At 43.6% G+C, this 19171-nt stretch overlaps 1 protein-coding gene across 5 annotated transcripts in view; it reads left to right on the top strand.

Moving 5' to 3' along the window:
* Positions 1 to 19171, top strand: part of daam2 (dishevelled associated activator of morphogenesis 2) — a 110505-nt gene that overhangs the window by 54892 nt on the left and 36442 nt on the right. For all 5 annotated transcript variants that reach the window (XM_080042307.1, XM_080042305.1, XM_080042306.1 and 2 more), the window contains exons 4-5: positions 12068 to 12142; positions 17505 to 17599. In XM_080042307.1, the coding sequence (XP_079898433.1) occupies positions 12068 to 12142; positions 17505 to 17599 (170 nt within the window). The remainder of the gene's footprint in view (positions 1 to 12067; positions 12143 to 17504; positions 17600 to 19171) is intronic.

Here is a 19171-nt window from a genome sequence, read left to right as displayed (position 1 = left end):
AGTCAGTGGTGATGTAAGGGAATTAGTGTAAATATGCTCTCTGTGTATACCATGACTAACTCAAACATCTTGTTGAGGCCTTCGGGGCTTAGCATAAGACAGCAGTATCTGCACCTCTTATCTCAGTCGACCACAGCCGTGTGTGTGTGTGTGTCTGTCTGTCTGTCTGTGTGTTTGTGTGAGTTATATTGGACTTTCTCTGTAAAATGACTGAAGGGCTTTTCTAGATTTTTAGTGCACAAATGAAAAAACAATTAAGCGATGGCATGAGTAGATATGTCTTATAGATATATTGCATTCCTGCCTTTGAGTGAGGGCCGGTTGTGCGTGTGTGTGTGTGTGTGTGTGTGTGTGTGTGTGTGTGTACGGTGCACTTGTTTTTGCAAGCATGCCTCGCGTCCAGCAGCCCCTCAGGTAGAGAACACAATGTTATATCTAATAGCTCCAGATAATCGCTCAGTGCTGGGAGCCAAGCGGGGTTCTCCTGACTCCCATTAGTAGCGCTGCACTGACACACACACACACACACACACACACACACACACACACACACACACACACACACACACACACACACCCCATATAATACAATATGGCCCTTTATCTGTGGCACAACTTTATATATATACTATACTATCTATGGGCATACCACTGACAGAAGCAGCATTGACCCATTATCTACTGTCCATAATTTCCCCCAAAAAAGACGCTCTACTGTATTAATCAGTTTCGCTGTCTGAAATGATGTGAGTGGAATGTATATGGTTCCATACGCAACCACCCATTGCCATCTCCTAACAGTAGCAGTAGCACATGTATTTAAGTACGAGCTATGTGTGCCCTATCCCATTCTCTGAAACTAATGTGACCCCCAGGCACAGACTTGTGCTTTAGCGTGTGCTGTGTAATGTCAGCTACCCTTTTAAACAGGCGGCAAGTCTTACATAATGCTCCAGAATTCAATATCCTGTCCATTTCCTGCCTCTCTCTCTAGGTGAGACTTTATATCTCTGGGCTTCCATAGATAAATATTCCTCGCCGAGAGATTGGCTGTTTGGAATGTTCAGACAATCCCCCCCCCCCCCCCCCCCCCCCCCCCCAGCTGACCCAGACAGGAATATATTGCGGTGAATACAGAAACAATTTAGACTTTAAAATCTATGTCTCTCTGTGACTAAGTTTACTGTTTCTAGATAGCCCAAGAGCCATTTTCTTAACTGACCTATACAATTCAGTGTATGCAATTGGCATATCTTTAGTGGAGTTGTGCCTTGTAGTGTTACAGATGGACAATTTTTTTCCGTTTCAACCATCAAACTGTTGCTCATTTGACACTGCCAAGGACATCATTATAGGCTATGTGTATTTTGTCATCCATATCGAGTACTATTTGTTTCTGAAATAATTTAGCAAAATATCAAAGTTGGACTAAGGAGAAACCCAGATGAAACTTTTTGTTTTTGATCTGCAATTTTGACAGCTATCGGATTTCTAATCACCACCTACACCAAATTCAATTTATTTTCTCACAGAATTCTCTTATTTCTTGCCAAGTGCAACATCTCCAAACTGTCTTTTTTGCAGCCCCTTTCTTTGTTTATGAGGTCCCCCGGTCTTTGAAAATCCAGTATTTCATTCAGTACTGTTGCTGTCACGAGAGCTTCTTCATTACATCCCCCCCCTCCCCCCCAGTGAGCCTCTTTTAACACATGTGAAAAGAGTGTAAAGGGCCCGACGATCACTCCAATTGCTAGTGTAACTGGAGACCTCATGGAAACATTTTAACATGTCACCGAGTGCCAATGTGTAGATGCTGGCCAGCCCATCTTATAAATGAGACTGCACTTGAAACGACTGGGCTAAGTTAACTACCAATGTCTTAAGATTGGAAAGCATGAAATTGTAAATATGCAGAAGACTATGTTAATATGGGTGGGCATGTGTTCAAAGGGGTCAAGCCGATGCCAAAGTTAGCAGGGTCCTTGAATTAGCACAGCAGCTTGTAGCATGGTATCATCTTCTCCTTAACTTCCTACCATTTTCACGCTGATCAATATTTCAAAAGTGAGTATGTTAGTCAGTCAATAGAAAACCTCCTATAACACTTCAAAGTGCTTTGGGTTCAACTGTGGCCAATGGAGTGCTTGGCCTTAAACATGATCTTGAAAATGTAGATGTGTGTGTTTCTAGCAAGCTGTGAAGGACTATTTAGGATACATTTGAAATCTTTAAGAAGGCTTGTTACATGACAGAGGCCGCGGGGGGGAAGCTAAAATATGTTACACAGTCTACTGTTTCGACAGGTGCCTCTGCAAAAGCAATAGCCTGCTGCCAACACATATATTCTTGAACTTTTTAGCTTTAGTTCTAGTATTTTTTTGTTTTCACATTAAACAATATATAGCCCTCAACAGATGTCGTCGTAAGTAACAAGAGGAACACCTTTTACAGAAATCTACCTGCTTGGGGTTTTCCCGCCCCTGCTTTGCTGGGACTGTGGTATTGTAAATCATAGTAATGTCCCCAGACGTGAGGAATGTACAGTGTAGTGCAAGTGTGTAATTGCCGTAATAGAACGATGGGGTTGACCTTAAACTGTCGCTGCGGTGCACGCGACTAGAATGTTTTCACCCAGAAGAAAGGATAAGAAGAGGAGCTCTGGTTGTATATACTATATACTTTATACATATAGAGTATTTTTTTAAATGCTCTCATGCAAAGGTAGAAACATAGTCAAACGCTGTGTTCATAGAGGCCTGCTGTCTTTTTTTAAAACTTGTAACAGGCTCCATTTTTTGGAGTCTGGCTTCTTATCACAAGATTTTAATACCAGTCATCAACTGTGATTAACTCCCAAAATAGTTTGATCGAGAAAGCAGCAGCAGCAGCAGCACACACGAACAGGCTTGCCATCAATTCACCTCTTTTTCTGAAACCCCATTAAAAAAGGCCAACTATCCAAGAAAGTGCATGGGACTGATATGACTATATAGGATAGGACCCCCCGACAAAACAACACACCACACGTTGTTATAATTTTTTTAATTTGTCCGCACAAAAACAAGACGAAAATTACAGTATTTTAACTCCTGGCTCGTGAAACTGCCAGAGTAAATGTTGCATTGGACTGGGCATGTTTTCTGAGGGGCGTGTCGCCTGTAATTCAGCCAGGCCAGAGAGAGCGAGAGGGAGAGAGGGAGGAAGAGAGAGAGAGAGAGGCAGTTAAAGTTGTTAATCTCAGCATCAGGATCTGTCTGGCACCGCGTAGCGAGCGTGTCAGCCATAGAGTGAAAACGACGGCCAGGTTTTTTTTTTTTTTTAAACACATGAGCCTAGTAGCACAGTGAGGGCGATTGTTTTTCGTTATAGAGTAGCTCTTTTTAGCTTGTGCTGAAATGTTGGCAACCGTTGTGTAGATCAGATACCGTGGTCTTTACAAGGACTGATATATCCACATCGACCGACCTTATGCTCCCAATCAACAAGCTGTAGTGGGGCCGCTTGACTCTTCATGATTTATAAATTACACGCAACTCTTTAGTATGTGATAACTTGGAAGTCCATTGGGTTGCCAAAGATAATAAGAGGATTTTAAGTCTAGGGACATTTCAGGCTGGTCCCAGAATTGGCTTAATCAACAGTAAATGTATTTTTCCTCTTAGCTGTGCAGTGCAACCATTTAAATATTGAAGCAATTGATTTGCCATGTCAAGAAGGAACACAGAGATAATTGATGGGCTTATGCTGAAGCATGAATGTCCCTGTTGTAAATTTGAAATTGTAAAACGTAATTGAGGAGAGTGATACAAGCTATAGGAGAGCTCAAATTGCCCATGATGGCTCCGACATAGTTTAATGGATAATCTTGCAAATAATCTGTTAGTGTTAGTGGAGCATTTTTATAATGACTTTTATAATGTGCTTATTGCTCAAAGCAGATCATGTCGTGCGTGCTATTGTCATGCTTGGTTACTTTTATTACATAGAGATAATATGTATTTAATATGACAATAGCAAACAATAAATCACGCACACATGTTTTTTGTATTTCCCCTGATATTTTTATTTCCCCCTGAGTTTTTAAATCAGAAGTTATATTCTCTACAAGTCGACATTTTAAAATACACTTCAAGAATTTATCCAACTCCAACTCCAATTCTGAATTATTGTGGCATACTGTGCATTTCCAAATCTCGTTGACATGCACACAGTAAAAGAGAACCAACAACCCCAACGTTCCACCAATGCTTTTAAGCCCAGGCTAAACAAGAGCAGATGTGAACGGGGAACATGGTCTCTATTTCCCCCTGTGACTCGGTTGCTCGTGGCATCATGCTTCCTCTGATTGGACCGACAAATTGATCTCAGACAGAGCCATTTAAAAAGCAGTTGTTGAGTGCACTTTGTTCCTCGAAGCAGTTCTCATCTCTCTCTCTCTCTCTCTCTCTCTCTCTCTCTCTCTCGCACAGCTGTCTGCCTCTTATATATTTTGACATTTCTCATAGACGAGTGAAAACCTTGACCTGATGGGTCCCTCTTGTGGAAGTCTCATCATAAAGATTAGGTCACATTTGCATATATATTCATGGAAGATAACTGGCTAATATTGCCATTCAGTGCCTTTAGATATTAGAGAAGAAAATATACATACATTCTGGCTGTGGTTAGAATTGGAAAAAGTAAGTCACAGTAAGTTGGGTTAGTATTCTGCCCTTCCTAGACGTTGGTGCTGAGTTTGGCAGATAGCTAAACAGTTCTCCAAATGACAGACAAAGGCTTCCAGTTTAGGGTGATTTATTGCCTCTCATTTAGATAATTCCTTTTTGTAAAACTGAAATACAAGAACACATGCATACAAAACATTAACATATGCATGTGCAAAACGTAAGTATACATGTCCACAATGTATTATTTAAGCCAAACATCTTCACAATAACTAGCATAACTGCTATAGCTAACCATTGGAAACAACAGGCGCGAGCGCCGCTAGCTTAATGCTAACATACATGGGAAATGCCATTGACGCGCTAACGAAGTTAGCATTACTAGCGCGGTCATTTGTAACAGTATTTACCACATTTTACTAACATACAAACAACAACATGAACCTAGTACTTACAGATATATATTTTCTATGCTCTGTGGAAACGAAAAGATGACTGCTGACTGTCCTGCATTGAATGTGCTCTCCCTTGCTCCACACTGACCAACTGTAGCAGTTCTAACTGTGGCAGGCTCACGTCACACATTTATATTAACACTTGCTGCCAGTAGAGGGCAGCACACTCCCTGCCTGGTAGAATATTTTATACCACTACACATTGTCATTTTGTAAGAGTAAGATTACCTCTGAGATTGGTCGCAAATACACTTTAGGAGTGCCCTGCTTGACTACCCTCACTTCTACCTTACGAACCCTATTGTCCTGACTAGGTACAGTCTTAACAACAAGTCCAGTGGGCCACTCAGTTCTTCTGACTTCTGAGTCCTTCATCAGTACGACATCTCCGACCTGTAGATTACGTCTCTCAGAATGCCATTTTCTTCTTGGTTGAAGCGTTGCCAGGTATTCCTCTCTCCATCTCCGCCAGAATGCGTCTGCAAGTCCTTGTACTCTCTTCCAGTGCTTGTTGGATAGATCATTAATATCGAAGTCCCCTGCAGGAGCAGCCAATGTATCCATCTTCTGTGTCAACAACATTGAGGGAGTGAGAACTGCAGGCTCTTCGGGGTCAGAAGATACTGGAACCAACGGTCGTGAGTTCATAATGGCAGTGACCTCTGCCATCAGAGTGGAAAGAACCTCGTGTGTGAGATGTGACGTGTTCATCTTGAGGAGAAGGGCATCCAGAATGCGTCGCGCAATGCCGATCATCCTTTCCCAAGCACCACCCATGTGGGAAGAGTGGGGAGGATTGAAGGTCCAGATGCATTTGGTGTCTTGAAGATAACTCTTTAGGTCAGAATCCTCTGTGTTGAGGTTGAGCTCTTTACAGGCTCCAATGAAATTTGTACCGCGATCTGATCGGAGCGTTTTTACAGGTCCTCTAATGGCAGTGAAGCGTCTGAGGCCATTGATGAAGCTGCTAGTGGTCATGGTTTCTATGACTTCAATGTGCACTGCTCTTGTGCTCAGACAAGTAAACATGATGGCCCAGCGTTTGCTTTCTGCATGGCCTCCTCTTGTCCTTCGGGAAGTCACTGTCCATGGGCCGAAGACGTCCAAACCAACGTTTGTGAATGCCGGCTCTGAAGAGAGTCTATCCGATGGCAAGTCTGACATCTTCTGTTCTTCCAGTGTTCCTCTCAATTTCTTGCATGTCACACACTTATGTATGACACTGGAAACAAGCCTCTTTCCCCCAGTTAACCAGAGTCCAGCTGATCGAACGGCCCCTTCGGTAAAGTGGCGTCCCTGATGTGCAACTTGTTCATGGTAATGTCTTACTAACAATGCAGCGACATGCGTCTTGGGGATGATAAGCGGATGTCTTTCATCAAAGGACAGGTCTGCTGAGGATGTGCGGCCACCAACTCTCAACAATCCATCCTGATCCAAGAATGGGGCCAACTTTCGAAGTGGACTTTGTCTTAGGATTGGATCTCCCTTAGATAGGCATTGGAGCTCCGGTTTGAAGCTGTCCCGTTGTGCAGCCTTAATGATGATGGTCATTGCTTGAGTACCTTTGTCTCCTTTACTGCTATCACTGCCGGAAGCTTTTGTGACACTCTTTGCTTTCTTGACTAGCCTTGTGACTGCTCTAGCCAACGACTTCCAGGTGGAGAACCTCTCAAACCTCTGGGATCCAAGCAGACTTTCCGTCATCTTCGTACTTAAGGTCGTCACATTTGGGCGAATCTCTTGATCCATTTCTGGATGAACAAGGTCGAAGTTTTCAGTTGGAGTATTGTTCTCTTGCTGAGTTTTTGACAGGAACGATGGCCCTGTAAACCAGTTGGTGACTTTGAGAGCAGCAGCAGCAGCTACTGGTCTGGTTCCATGGTCTGCAGGATTGTCTTCGGTGTTGATGTAATCCCACTGGTGTGCTTGAGAAGATTTCCTGATCCGTGTGATTCGGTTGGAGACATAGACATAAAATCGGCGGGAGGTATTTTGAATGTAGCCAAGCACGATTTTACTGTCAGTGTAGAATTTCACTCCATGAATGTCAATGTCCATTTCGTCTTTGATGTAGTCTGACAACTCAACAGCCAAGACAGCCGCACAAAGTTCAAGACGTGGAATTGTGTGGGCTGGACGTGGAGCTAACTTGGATTTCCCCATAACAAATCCTACATGACTGTTCCCTGCTGTGCAGACGGTTTTTAAGTAGGCTACAGCAGCTATAGCAACGTTTGATGCGTCTGAAAAAACACAGAGCTCTCTGTACTGTGTCTGAGTAGCCAGGGAAACTGGAACGTAAGGTCTTGGGATCTGGAGCTGTTCTAATTCCTTCATGGAGTCTCTCCAAAGCAACCATTGCTCCTGTCTTGCTGCTGGAAGTGGAGTATCCCAATCATACTGTTCGACTGAGAGTTCTCTCATGATGTTCCTTCCTCCTACCGTGACCGGTGCTACAAAGCCCAAAGGGTCGAACAGACTGTTCACTGTAGAGAGGATACCTCTTCTGGTCAAAGGCTTGTCCTCTTGAGACACACGAAACGTAAAGCTGTCAGTTTCGAGGTTCCAGCTGAGACCTAGACTCCTTTGCAGAGGCAGTGGTTCTACTCCTAAATCCAGGTCTTTCAAGTCTTTAGCTCGGTCCTCAGGAGGGAATGCTTGCATGACAATGCTGCTGTTGGAGGCTAACTTGTGCAGCCTTATGTTGGACTCGGCTAGCATTTCTTGGGATGCTCGCAAGACGTTTATGGCTTCTTTCTCACTTGGGAATGACGCAAGTCCATCGTCCACATAGAAGTTGCGCATGACAAACTCTCTGGCATCAGTACTGCCGTTTGTCGCCTCCAGGGCAGCACGTCGGAGGCAGTAAATGGCAACCGCTGGCGATGGGCTGTTACCAAACACGTGCACTGTCATCCGAAACTCTTTCACTGGTTTCTGCAAGTCATTATCCTCATACCACAAGAACCTTAAAAAGTCTCGATGTTTCTCAGACACTGTGAAGCAGTAAAACATTTGTTGCACATCTGCTGTAACAGCGATCTGTTCTCTGCGGAATCGTATCAGAACTCCCACCAGTGTATTGTTCATATCAGGCCCGCTCAAAAGCACGTCGTTGAGAGAGACTCCGTCGTGTTTGGCACTGGAGTCGAACACTACTCTTATCTGGTTTGGCTTCTGAGGATGATAAACACCAAATATGGGTAAGTACCAACACTTCTGACCTGGCTCTAATGGTGGAGCTGGCTCTGCTTGTTTTTCATCGAACGTCTTTTGCATAAAGTCGATGAAGTGTTTTCTCATCTGTGGTTTTTTGTCTAAAGTGTGCCGTAGGGATGAGAGACGCTTTACGGCTTGAGGTCTGTTGTTTGGAAGGCAGTTCATTGATGCCCGAAAAGGTAAAGGGGCAACCCAGGTACCTGAACTGTCTTTATACACTTGCTTCTCTAGTATCTCCAGGAACATCTCATCGTCTACAGAATGAGCAGGTTTATCATCGTGCTGCGTCCTCTGAAACACTTGGCTGCCAAGATCGTCTGTTTCTCTCTCCAGATGATGCATGGGGCATTGAAGACTCAGGTTCGGAGTGTGACTGAGCCTTTCTCTGACTTGAATGTTGTTGTTGCATGGACTCAAGAGTGAAGCTCGTCCATTTTGCAGGATGTTGGTCCTGTACACACTGACACCGGTTGGCTTATGTGCCCCTCCCAGACACACTTCTCCTACAATGACCCACCCAAGGTCAAGACGTTGCGCATATGGTTCGTTGTTGAGCCCATTATACTGTTCCCTGACCTTGTGGACACGGAGAACGTCTCTGCCAAGGAGGAGGAGAATTTCAGCTCCGGGATCGATTTCTGGAATTTTGCTCACTACTGTCTTCAGATGTGGGTAGTAATAAGCAACTTCTGGTGACGGGATTTCTTCTCGATCATCAGGTATCATGTCGCACTCAATTAGAGTGGGAAGGGGGAGCTGAGTTGAGCCATCCATGGACTCAACAACAAAATGGTTGGCACGTCTTCCCGCTACCTCCATGACACCTGAGCATGTCTTCAAGGTATATGGCTGTGGGTGTCCATCGATGTTGAAAAGGTTGAAAAAGTCTGTTTTTGCCAGTGAACGGTTACTTTGTTCGTCAAGAACAGCATACATCTTGACGGCTCTTTCTTCCTGCCCAAGAGGATACACCTTGACCAAACACATTTTTGAGCATGACTTGGAGCTGGTTGAGTTCCCACATATTTCAGTGCACTTTGATGTTACAGCAGTTGGATTCGGGTCCTCTTGCTCCCTGCCATGATCTAAAGTGGTTGCATAGCTCTCTGGCTTTTGTGGAAGAGGTCCTGGATGTAATGCTGCAGGATGCCGCTCGCTACCACACTCTCCGCACTGTATTGTCTTAGTACAGTCTCTGGCCATGTGGTGAGTTGAGGAACAGCATCTGAAACAAATGCGCTTTTCTTTTAGAAAAACCTTTCTTTCTTCTAAGCTCTTGCCTCTGAACAGGCGACATTTCCTCAAAGGGTGTGGCTTGCCATGCAGTGGGCAATGTTTATCGGGATCCATGGAGCTCCCTTCTTCGGTATTGTTCTGATTGGCTCCTGTAGCTTGTGAAACATCAGTTTTCCTGACAGAAACTGGAGGTTGGTGTTTCTGCTTTACCCAATTCTCTGTTCTTTGAGTGCTGGCACTAGTGACATAAGCAAAACTGGGATCGTTGCGAGTCTTCGCTTCTTCAGTTATGAAGTTGACAAAACATCCAAATGGAGGAAAGGACACTTCATGGTCCTTCTTGTACTTTGAGGCAACCCTAACCCATCTCTCTTGAAGGTTGTATGGGAGTTTCGCTAGAATAGGATTGACTCCATGCGCGGTATCAAGGTGAGAAAGGCCAGTGAGAAAGCCATTGAACTTTGCAGCATGCAGTTCCAACAGAAGATCCCCCAACTCTCGCAGACGCTGGTTCTCTCTGTTTGCAATCTTTGGAAAGTCCTCAATCTTTGTTAGCAGTGCATGCTCAATTATTTCCGGTGCTCCAAAACACTCCTCGAGTCTCTGCCACACCATCCTGAGACCAGCTTGAGGGTTATTGACGTAGGCAGCTCTGATTCTTTTAGCCTGTGAAGCTGACTGTGGGCCAAGCCATTTGGAAAGCAGGTCTAGCTCCTCTTGATGTGAGATGCTCAGATCTTGTACTGCACTTATGAAAGATGTTTTCCAGGCCCAGTAATTTTCTGGTTGCTCATCAAATTTTAGCAGACCTGAACTGATCATCTCTCGTCGCATCAGATATTTTGCAAGATCTGAGGTTTCTGTCGGTTGGGCTCTCACAGGTGTGGTAGTGGGTAAATTGGGCTGAGGATGGTAAAACTGGTCATGGTTGACTGACGTCCTGCCATAGGGACCATAACTACAGCTGTTAGGTTCCATCTTTGGGAGCAAATCACGGCTGTGTTGTGGTGCAGTCATTTCTTCCATGTGTGTTTGTCCAGCAGAAACATATGGCAGAGGTTTGAAATCCTGCCGTGATGGTGCTGGCGGCCATTTGGTGGTTTTGCTGCCTCATCGATGTCCGCAGATCTCTGTGGTGCTGAGGTCTCAGGAGGATTTACTTGAGGTGTACTCTGACCAAAGTTTAACCCTGAATGCAGCTGCACATACTCTTGTGTTCGCTGAGCTGGGTTAGGTGGTGGCATGTTGTTTAGTTGGGGCTGTTGTGGGTCTCCACTTTCCTGCGTGGATACTTCCCATGCTTGAGCCTCAGCTACTGCCGCCGCAGCTTCTTTCTGTGATTTGAGTACAATCAAGTCTGCGTCTAGGCCAGCTTGTTGTTTCAAGATGTCTGCTTCCTTTTGTGCAAAGGAGAGTTTGACTTTTGCGGCTTCTGCCTTTGCACGTGCTCTGAGAGCAGCTGTAGATGACGTGGTGAGCTGGCTGGAGCGTGATGAACCAGTTTCTAACGATTCTTCCTTTGCTTCGTCCGCAGGAGTTGCCATGTTTGCTGAGCCTTCTCTGTTGCTCATTATGTGCAACTGAAAAACAATCTGTCTTGTTTTTCCAGCAGAGCGTGATGAGAAGGATATCTTTTTACTATTCTGCCCTTCCTAGACGTTGGTGCTGAGTTTGGCAGATAGCTAAACAGTTCTCCAAATGACAGACAAAGGCTTCCAGTTTAGGGTGATTTATTGCCTCTCATTTAGATAATTCCTTTTTGTAAAACTGAAATACAAGAACACATGCATACAAAACATTAACATATGCATGTGCAAAACGTAAGTATACATGTCCACAATGTATTATTTAAGCCAAACATCTTCACAATAACTAGCATAACTGCTATAGCTAACCATTGGAAACAACAGGCGCGAGCGCCGCTAGCTTAATGCTAACATACATGGGAAATGCCATTGACGCGCTAACGAAGTTAGCATTACTAGCGCGGTCATTTGTAACAGTATTTACCACATTTTACTAACATACAAACAACAACATGAACCTAGTACTTACAGATATATATTTTCTATGCTCTGTGGAAACGAAAAGATGACTGCTGACTGTCCTGCATTGAATGTGCTCTCCCTTGCTCCACACTGACCAACTGTAGCAGTTCTAACTGTGGCAGGCTCACGTCACACATTTATATTAACACTTGCTGCCAGTAGAGGGCAGCACAGTTAGAGTTAGGGTCAGTAGCAGCCTGCTTTGTTTATCACACCTTTGGGGAAAGTGAATATTGTAAAGGAGACTTTACTAGTCCTTCAAAGGTTAGAAAGTTGGTCAAAGATGAACAAGATGTTTGCGAAGTTTCCAAAACGTTGCTTCTAAAATGAAAAGGTTTTCTGTGAATCTTGCAGCTGCCTGCCATAAGTTACAGTGTGTAAGTTGTAAGTGTCGTCTTTAAAGGATTGTAAAGTGACTCTTTGTCTTTGTGTCCTCGCACAGGAGCAAGAGGACCCCAACAAGCTGGCCACCAGCTGGCCCGACTACTACATCGACCGCATCAACTCCATGGCTGCTGTAAGTCAAACACAATGTCTGAAAGTCCTTTCCCCCCCTTTTGTTGATGAATGAAAATTCATTGCTAATTTATATTTTTAACCATTGCAATACAATCCTATCTACAGCTGACCAGTGCTTTTGAAGGGGTCACTGTTCCCTCAGTCACTCTTGTCTGAGACCTCTCTCTCTCTCTCTCTCTCTCTCTCTCTCTCTCTCTCTCTCTTTGGCTTTGCTTTTTATCGCCTCCCCACTGACTGCTCGTTACATTCACACGAGCACATTCCATGGCTGTGACCCCGCGATTCACACACACTGTGATGACAAACAGGCCATTATGGCACTCAGCGGTCCAGTCAGCAGGGAAAGACTGAGCAAAGCCAGGATGGCAATATTCATTATTCCTAGCTAGTATGGCCGCCCAATAAAAACAGCACGATGCCGTTTACAAAACCAACCCTTTACCTCAATGATCTCTGTATCATAGGGTTAGGGTTATGTCTTAATGTCCACTGTGATGGGAGATGTATTGTTGTATTGTACTTTCGGCCACTGACCGGTTTGTGGCCATTGACACCATGACCCCCAAGTCCTTCTGTGGGCGACAAGTTGTCTCCCCCAATGTTTGTGGATCGTAAAAAGGGACATTTTGAGAGAGGGGCTCTGGAAGGGTGACACGTAAACATGAAATTTAAAGATAAACAAGTCATCTGTGCAGACAGTCTGGTGATTACAGCTCTCATATCAGTAATTGCCTCTTCAACGTTCCATTAGGTTCCATTTTTTACTTAAAGAGGACCTATTATACTACTTTTATGGTCTTAATTTCTTGTTTTACACTGCTATAGAGCAACCTGACACGAATCACATCACAAAAAACTATGTAGATTTTCGGGAAGCTCTTTCTCTTATTTTGGCGATCCAGCACGTCCTGTCAACACTTGAGTGTGTGTGCTTCGGCAATCTCCGCTCCCTCCGCCTGTGCATCGGCCATCTCCGCTACCCTCCCCCCCCCCCTCTTGCAAACCCCACTCCGTTGTGATTGGTTACCTTCCTTCCGGAACATTTTCAGTGGCGGGAAGCGCGAGCATGGACCTATAAGGGCGCGAGGCAGACGCGAACAGGGAAGTGACAGCATTACCATACATGGAAACATCCGCGTGGTCACGTCACAAATTTTTATGCGACGTCACGAATTATGAAAGGGTAGACCGCTTTGAAGACGTGACTTCTCGACTGGCTAGAATAGTGTTTAGTGCTCTGCACAGACACCCCAGACGGTCAGCAGGGAATACGTCGAAATGCATGTAAGTCATTATTTGATAATTTAGTATGGTTAAGCATGACTATGAATCATCATAACAACGTTTATAGGTCATAAAAGTCAAAAAGCATCATAGGTCCTCTTTAACCTTCTGGTATCATTCAAATATACTACTCTTTACATATATCAAGTAGCCTGGCTCCGCACGCCTACCTACTTCCGCCCAAATTTCATTTTCCTTTCAGTAGTCAGTCTGGGGCTGCGGTGAATTCACGTGTTTGAGCTCAGGAAAATTTCTGGCGGTCCAATCAGCGAACAGAGCGAGTGGCTGAGAACGATGACGTCGAAATCGCGCTCCAGTTTCAGTTGAATGCTGCGACCAAACGTTATGCGATTGGTTGGCTGATCCAGAGTGGCACTGGGCAGATCCAATAGTTTTAAACTTCAACAGACACCCGCCTCCAAGTGAGTGAACGTTAGCCAATTACAGCAGTTCCAGAACTTCTGTACAAATGAAATGAAGTATGATGGTCTGGTTGGACCAGGCTATATATCAAGGCCATTTGGGACAAAACATTTCCTATCAGAAAACAATGTTATAACAATATTATAATGTATATAGATTGATTTTCCACACTTTTTGGGGACAACATTTTCTGATTAATTTCCGTCCTGATAGTTTTTGTGCGGAGCTAGATTTAAAATTTGGGAACCATTTAAGGCCTTTTGATGACAAAAATGTCCCATTGAGTCCCATTATAACAACATTTTTCAACCATAATTTACGTAGGCCACCATAATCATAGAGACAAAACATAAAGGCATTTAAATATGTCTTTATTGCCGTGTTGTGTGTTTTCTCTATTGGAAAACGCCTGTAGCAACGACTCATGTTAAACGATGCTATTTGTTACAGCTGTCCTTGTTTACTGGCTCCACTCAGGAGGACAGCAATGAGTAACTTCTCAATGGTGCACCCGGTACCTGAGACTAGTGTTGAAGTCTGGAGAAACGATTTCACTGTCTTTTTTTTTAAAAGGCTCAGACAGCACACACACCTATACACACTCAAACAAGACAGTACTGTAAGTGTAGTCGAGGAAAAAGTGCTGATTTGCGAGTTGCCAAGAATTTCAAATCCGCCAGGGCTGTTGTGGTGCCTCTCTGCTATTAGGTGTCAAGACATGTTGTCAGGAGTTGTCTTTTAACCTCTCTCTCTCTTGTTTTTAACTATAGCTTCTCCAAAACAACCCGAGTGTGTACATCATTTGTATGTAGTCTTCAGTATATACTTTTTAAGTAATTTTCGATTTTGATAAAACAAGTGCAGACAAATGCCAGTGATGAGATATTTGTCCTTACCACTGGTTTCACTTACATATATTTTCTATGAAGTGTTCTCGATGCAACAGTTGAAAAATAATGTGTTCACATTGTAAGCAGATTGAATTATTCTACATCGATGGCAGAATTGGTTTTGAATGCACTACAATACTGTAGATGTAATATCTTTATAGTTTTAGCTTCTGCCATGTTTCCTTTTTGCTCAGGCAGTCTCTTGTCCAAGCCCCCACTTTTAGCAGTCTCCCCTACACTCACCATAACTCAACCAATTCAACCTCCCTTCCTAAATCATTTTTTCGCTCCTACTATCACTTTGCAAAATTGTATCCACCACCTTGCCCCAGACAGCATTGGAAAGCATTGTAACATTTGGAGGTTTCCCCCTTGGTTGTATATGACTCCATGTCTAGCTCAGCAGGGATAGTCCTTCCACAGTAGCTGAGTTATTGGATGAGCTCATTTTAAAACTTTCCCTGCCTGGAGAGATTACTGTACGAACCAGCATTGTGATGTTCCTTCATAAAACCATGTCGGAGCCCCGAGGTAGTTTATCAGCCCTGTGACTCTGACCATGTTTTCTGTATATTACTGTGTCCAAGCACGGTGTTAGAATGAATAAGGCATTCTGCAGATGGGTACAAATAATAGATCCAACTCGGAAGCAAGGGAAAAGGGCATTTTATATGCCAATGGTGAATAATTTAACTGTATTCAGCTATTGGAAAATAGGGACTCGAATCAGCATTACAAACTGTTTTCAAGTGCTATGAAACCTTTTATATTTTTTTTCTTATTTGTCATTATTCAGCAAATACCAACAAATAAAACCAGACTGACACCCAGTTGGAGCATTTAGTTTCTAAAGAACTATATATTTTTCTCAGAAGTTGGTGGAGACCCAACACAGAGTTTAAACAGAGTGAATATTGTACATACAGTACAAACAGATACATTCTTGAGGCGGCCAAAAGTATGACACAAAGTCAATGATAATGTTGCTCTGTAACTGCTGCATGTGTGAATAAGCAACAATATTTGCTATATGAATTTAAAAGGTGACGGTAATGTTCATATTTCTTGGTCATATGTTTTATGTTTGAGCATTATAATAACACCTTCGCCTTTATCAGTACCTTCATAAAACATATTCAAGGTAACACATTGTCCATGTCTATTTCAAGCTAACAAGCTGTGTTGTTAAAAAGACATGATTGCTGCCTGGAAAAGTGAACTTTTAACCATTGTTCTTAAGCCTACCGGCTAGTTTAGAAGATGTTCCTGCAATACTCGATAAAAGGCTATTGAAATGTTTTGGAACTGTATGCTCCAATCTCTTTGTAACAGTAGCTTTGTTACTGCTGCTTGGCATTTTATTGGGTTATAGTAAAGTCATATCAATGATAGAGTGATGTTGTTGGCCTTTATTGCTATTAAACTAATACTTTTTGTTTTACTTCATCATCAGTGACCCACATGGTCCGAATTAAGGTTTTGATGAGCTGTACTAATCACTCACTCAGTTAAAAGAGGATTTGTACTCCAGGGCATAGTTGTGGCTCTGGGGGGCACTTCCCATAATAAGGATTTTGTGGAAGTACCTGCAGCTGGTTTACCAACAGGCTCTAATCACCTCCTTGTGTGTGTGTTTGGCCACAGGTTTAGAATGAGCTTACCAATAGCAGATGTGGGACGCAGCCCATTTGGCTAGACTCATTGACACGATGAACTGGGGCTAGCAGCACGTCCCAGATCATTCACTCTCCCCAAACACTTTGTGTCCAACTTCCCCATTGACTAGCAAACATATTCGTTTTAGAGGAACGGGAGCCAGAGCCTCTTCCGTCCTGGCACAGGGGTAGCACCAACCATCTGGACTTGAGGCTAAGTCGACGTGATGGATGTTTTGACTGCACTGTTTCTAGATTAAACACTCCTCACACTCACCGGACAGACCAGGGCTGTTGTTAAGTAGTCAAACATGGCGCCCCGGCTTCACTGTGCTTTGTGTTAGGTGCTGTTGGTTGAAAAAGTCCTATCTTGATGTGAAATATTTGCACCTATAACTTTGACATGTGTCTTTTCACAAGCATTTAATGATTTAGAAAACAGGTTAACATTAAAGCAAATAATTATTTCTGGCAAATGATTGGGCAGTCACTGAGACTGGCTTGTTCCAGTGCTGAAAAGACACAGTGTTTGAACTCTAGCACTTGGCAGTGAGCTGCCCGTGGAAAAAGCCCAGAGAGGCTGAACAGAAGCCCTGTGGCCCTGACTAATGGGAGCACAGCAGCTCTTTGATGTTGCTGAGGGGAGGCTTTTAAGTGATGCAAAAATGCATTAACACCACCACTGGACTAAGTGCTTATTTTATTTTTTTATAAACATCATTTCTTGTAGGCTTGGTTGGAGCTCATTGCCTGCATGACTTATTTTGGCATAGCAAGTTGTTTAGCCTCAGAGTTCTGTAAAAACACATTGTAAGGTGTGTGTGTGTGGGGGGAGACACATGATCTGTTTAACTTGTTATTAGCCCACTAATGAGGCTCTGATTGAAACTAACACATTCACTTTTAAATCAGTAATAAATATTTTCTGTTACCGTTGTAGTGCTGCCAAATGAAGAGTTACTGTAACATCCCTGTGTTGACCCAGTAGAAACAATGGAAATACAGACTTCTTGTCAGCAGGCAGCTTGCCCAATGGCACCTGCACAAGAAGAAAGATTGGCCATATTAAATGAAGCTGCATTTCCAAATCTTCACTTCCTGTCTGCAGATGCAGACCCTGTTTGCCTTTGATGAGGAGGAGATGGAGATGAGGAACAAGGTGGTGGAGGATCTAAAGACAGCCCTTCGGACTCAGCCAATGAGGTAAGTCCTATTTCTCTCTCCGAAAAAAAAAACACCATTGGTACAGAGCGCCGTACCGGACGGTTTACCTTCAAATCATCTGTTCCATAGTATTGCCCCACGTATTAGATCAATGGTTAATATGTAACAATCTACAGTAGTCTTTACTGCAGGATCACAGTAATACAAAATTAGGAAAATTGCCCATTTGATATATTTTTAGATCTACACTCCGATGTCTTTTTCCCTTGACTGTGTTATCGGCGGCTGTTAAGCTTTACTCACCACCTCAGAGAAATGTTCAAAGACTTTGCCAACGAACACAACCCACCTCCCTCTGGTCGTCAGCAGCTCCTTTCCAGCTGTCCATCAGACTGTGCCAGGACCGAGGCTGGGCTGTTGAGTCTTTATCAAGGGGAGATATGAGTGGACAGGCCTAATGTGCAGCAGTAGTTACAAAACCCCACGGCAGCCTTGGTGTCTGGGTCACGTCTTGGGTGGGTGTGTGTGTGCATGTGTGTGTGTGTATGACTCTGTTTGTATCTGCTTGTATGGGTAACAAGACTGAGACTATGTAAGATATAAAGCTATAGTCTGTAACTTTTTCATATAAATGAATGTTGTTCACATTCAAGCCATCGCATTATGAGTTGACACAAACTTGATCAACTGCACAGAACTCTCTCGACTTCATTGGAAATTAGGCTTTGCAAACTGGTGTCACCCCCCAAACTGGCGCATTGCTCATGAATCGTGGTTTTCAATCTGTACATTTCAAGATGTATAGAAGAAAAAGCTGTTGTCAAGGTTTTTCGGGACTATGCCATGAGTAAAACATACTTTTGTATTCAGTAACTGCTTGTTCCATTATGAAATGTATGGTAAATCCAAACTTATGAATTTAGTAGAGTTTTGGATACTTCAATAATGATATTTGCACAGTTTTCCCCTCTATTTGGTTAGTTTCCAGAGCTTTTGTTCTCTCTGACTCATTAACCTCAGTGTATGTTAAGTATACTTCATTCACCTCGTGAAAATTGGCTGTCATGACTTAATCAGCACGATTCAGTGAGGCACCTGCACCCATAGCTGTAAACATAGTGAGTTATAGCCCATTAGCATGTAGATGTACTGTAGCAGTGATGTGGGGAGCAGGTGTGTCCCACAGACTATGGCTGTTCAGGGAAAACCTAGGCAGTGTGTTAATGTGCCATCAAGTCGCGCCTTTGTGACAAATGCGTGGCCAAGTCAAAGATGACAGCTGAGATGTCTGGGAAACTGTGTGTGTTTTAATGTGGTCATCAGCTTCACCTTAAACATCCTCTGTCTGTGTGTGTGTGTGTGTGTGTGTGTGTGTGTGTGTGTGTGTGTGTGTGTGTGTGTGTGTGTGTGTGTGTGTGTGTGTGTGTGTGTGTGTGTGTGTGTGTGTGTGTGTGTGTGTGTGTGTGTGTGTGTGTGTGTGTGTGTGTGTGTGTGTGTGTGTGTGTGTGTGTGTGTGCGCGTGTATGCATTACTGGCAGCATTATGCGAGACATGGTGTTTTCTGTCTGCATTCAAGCTTTGATTCATGCCTACCATTTGGATGACTGCCTT

Source organism: Ammodytes marinus, assembly GCF_949987685.1.
Source record: "Ammodytes marinus genome assembly, chromosome: 15".
NCBI lineage: Eukaryota > Metazoa > Chordata > Actinopteri > Uranoscopiformes > Ammodytidae > Ammodytes > Ammodytes marinus.
Note: the sequence above shows the minus strand (reverse complement) of the source record. Positions and strands in the feature narration are given on the sequence as shown.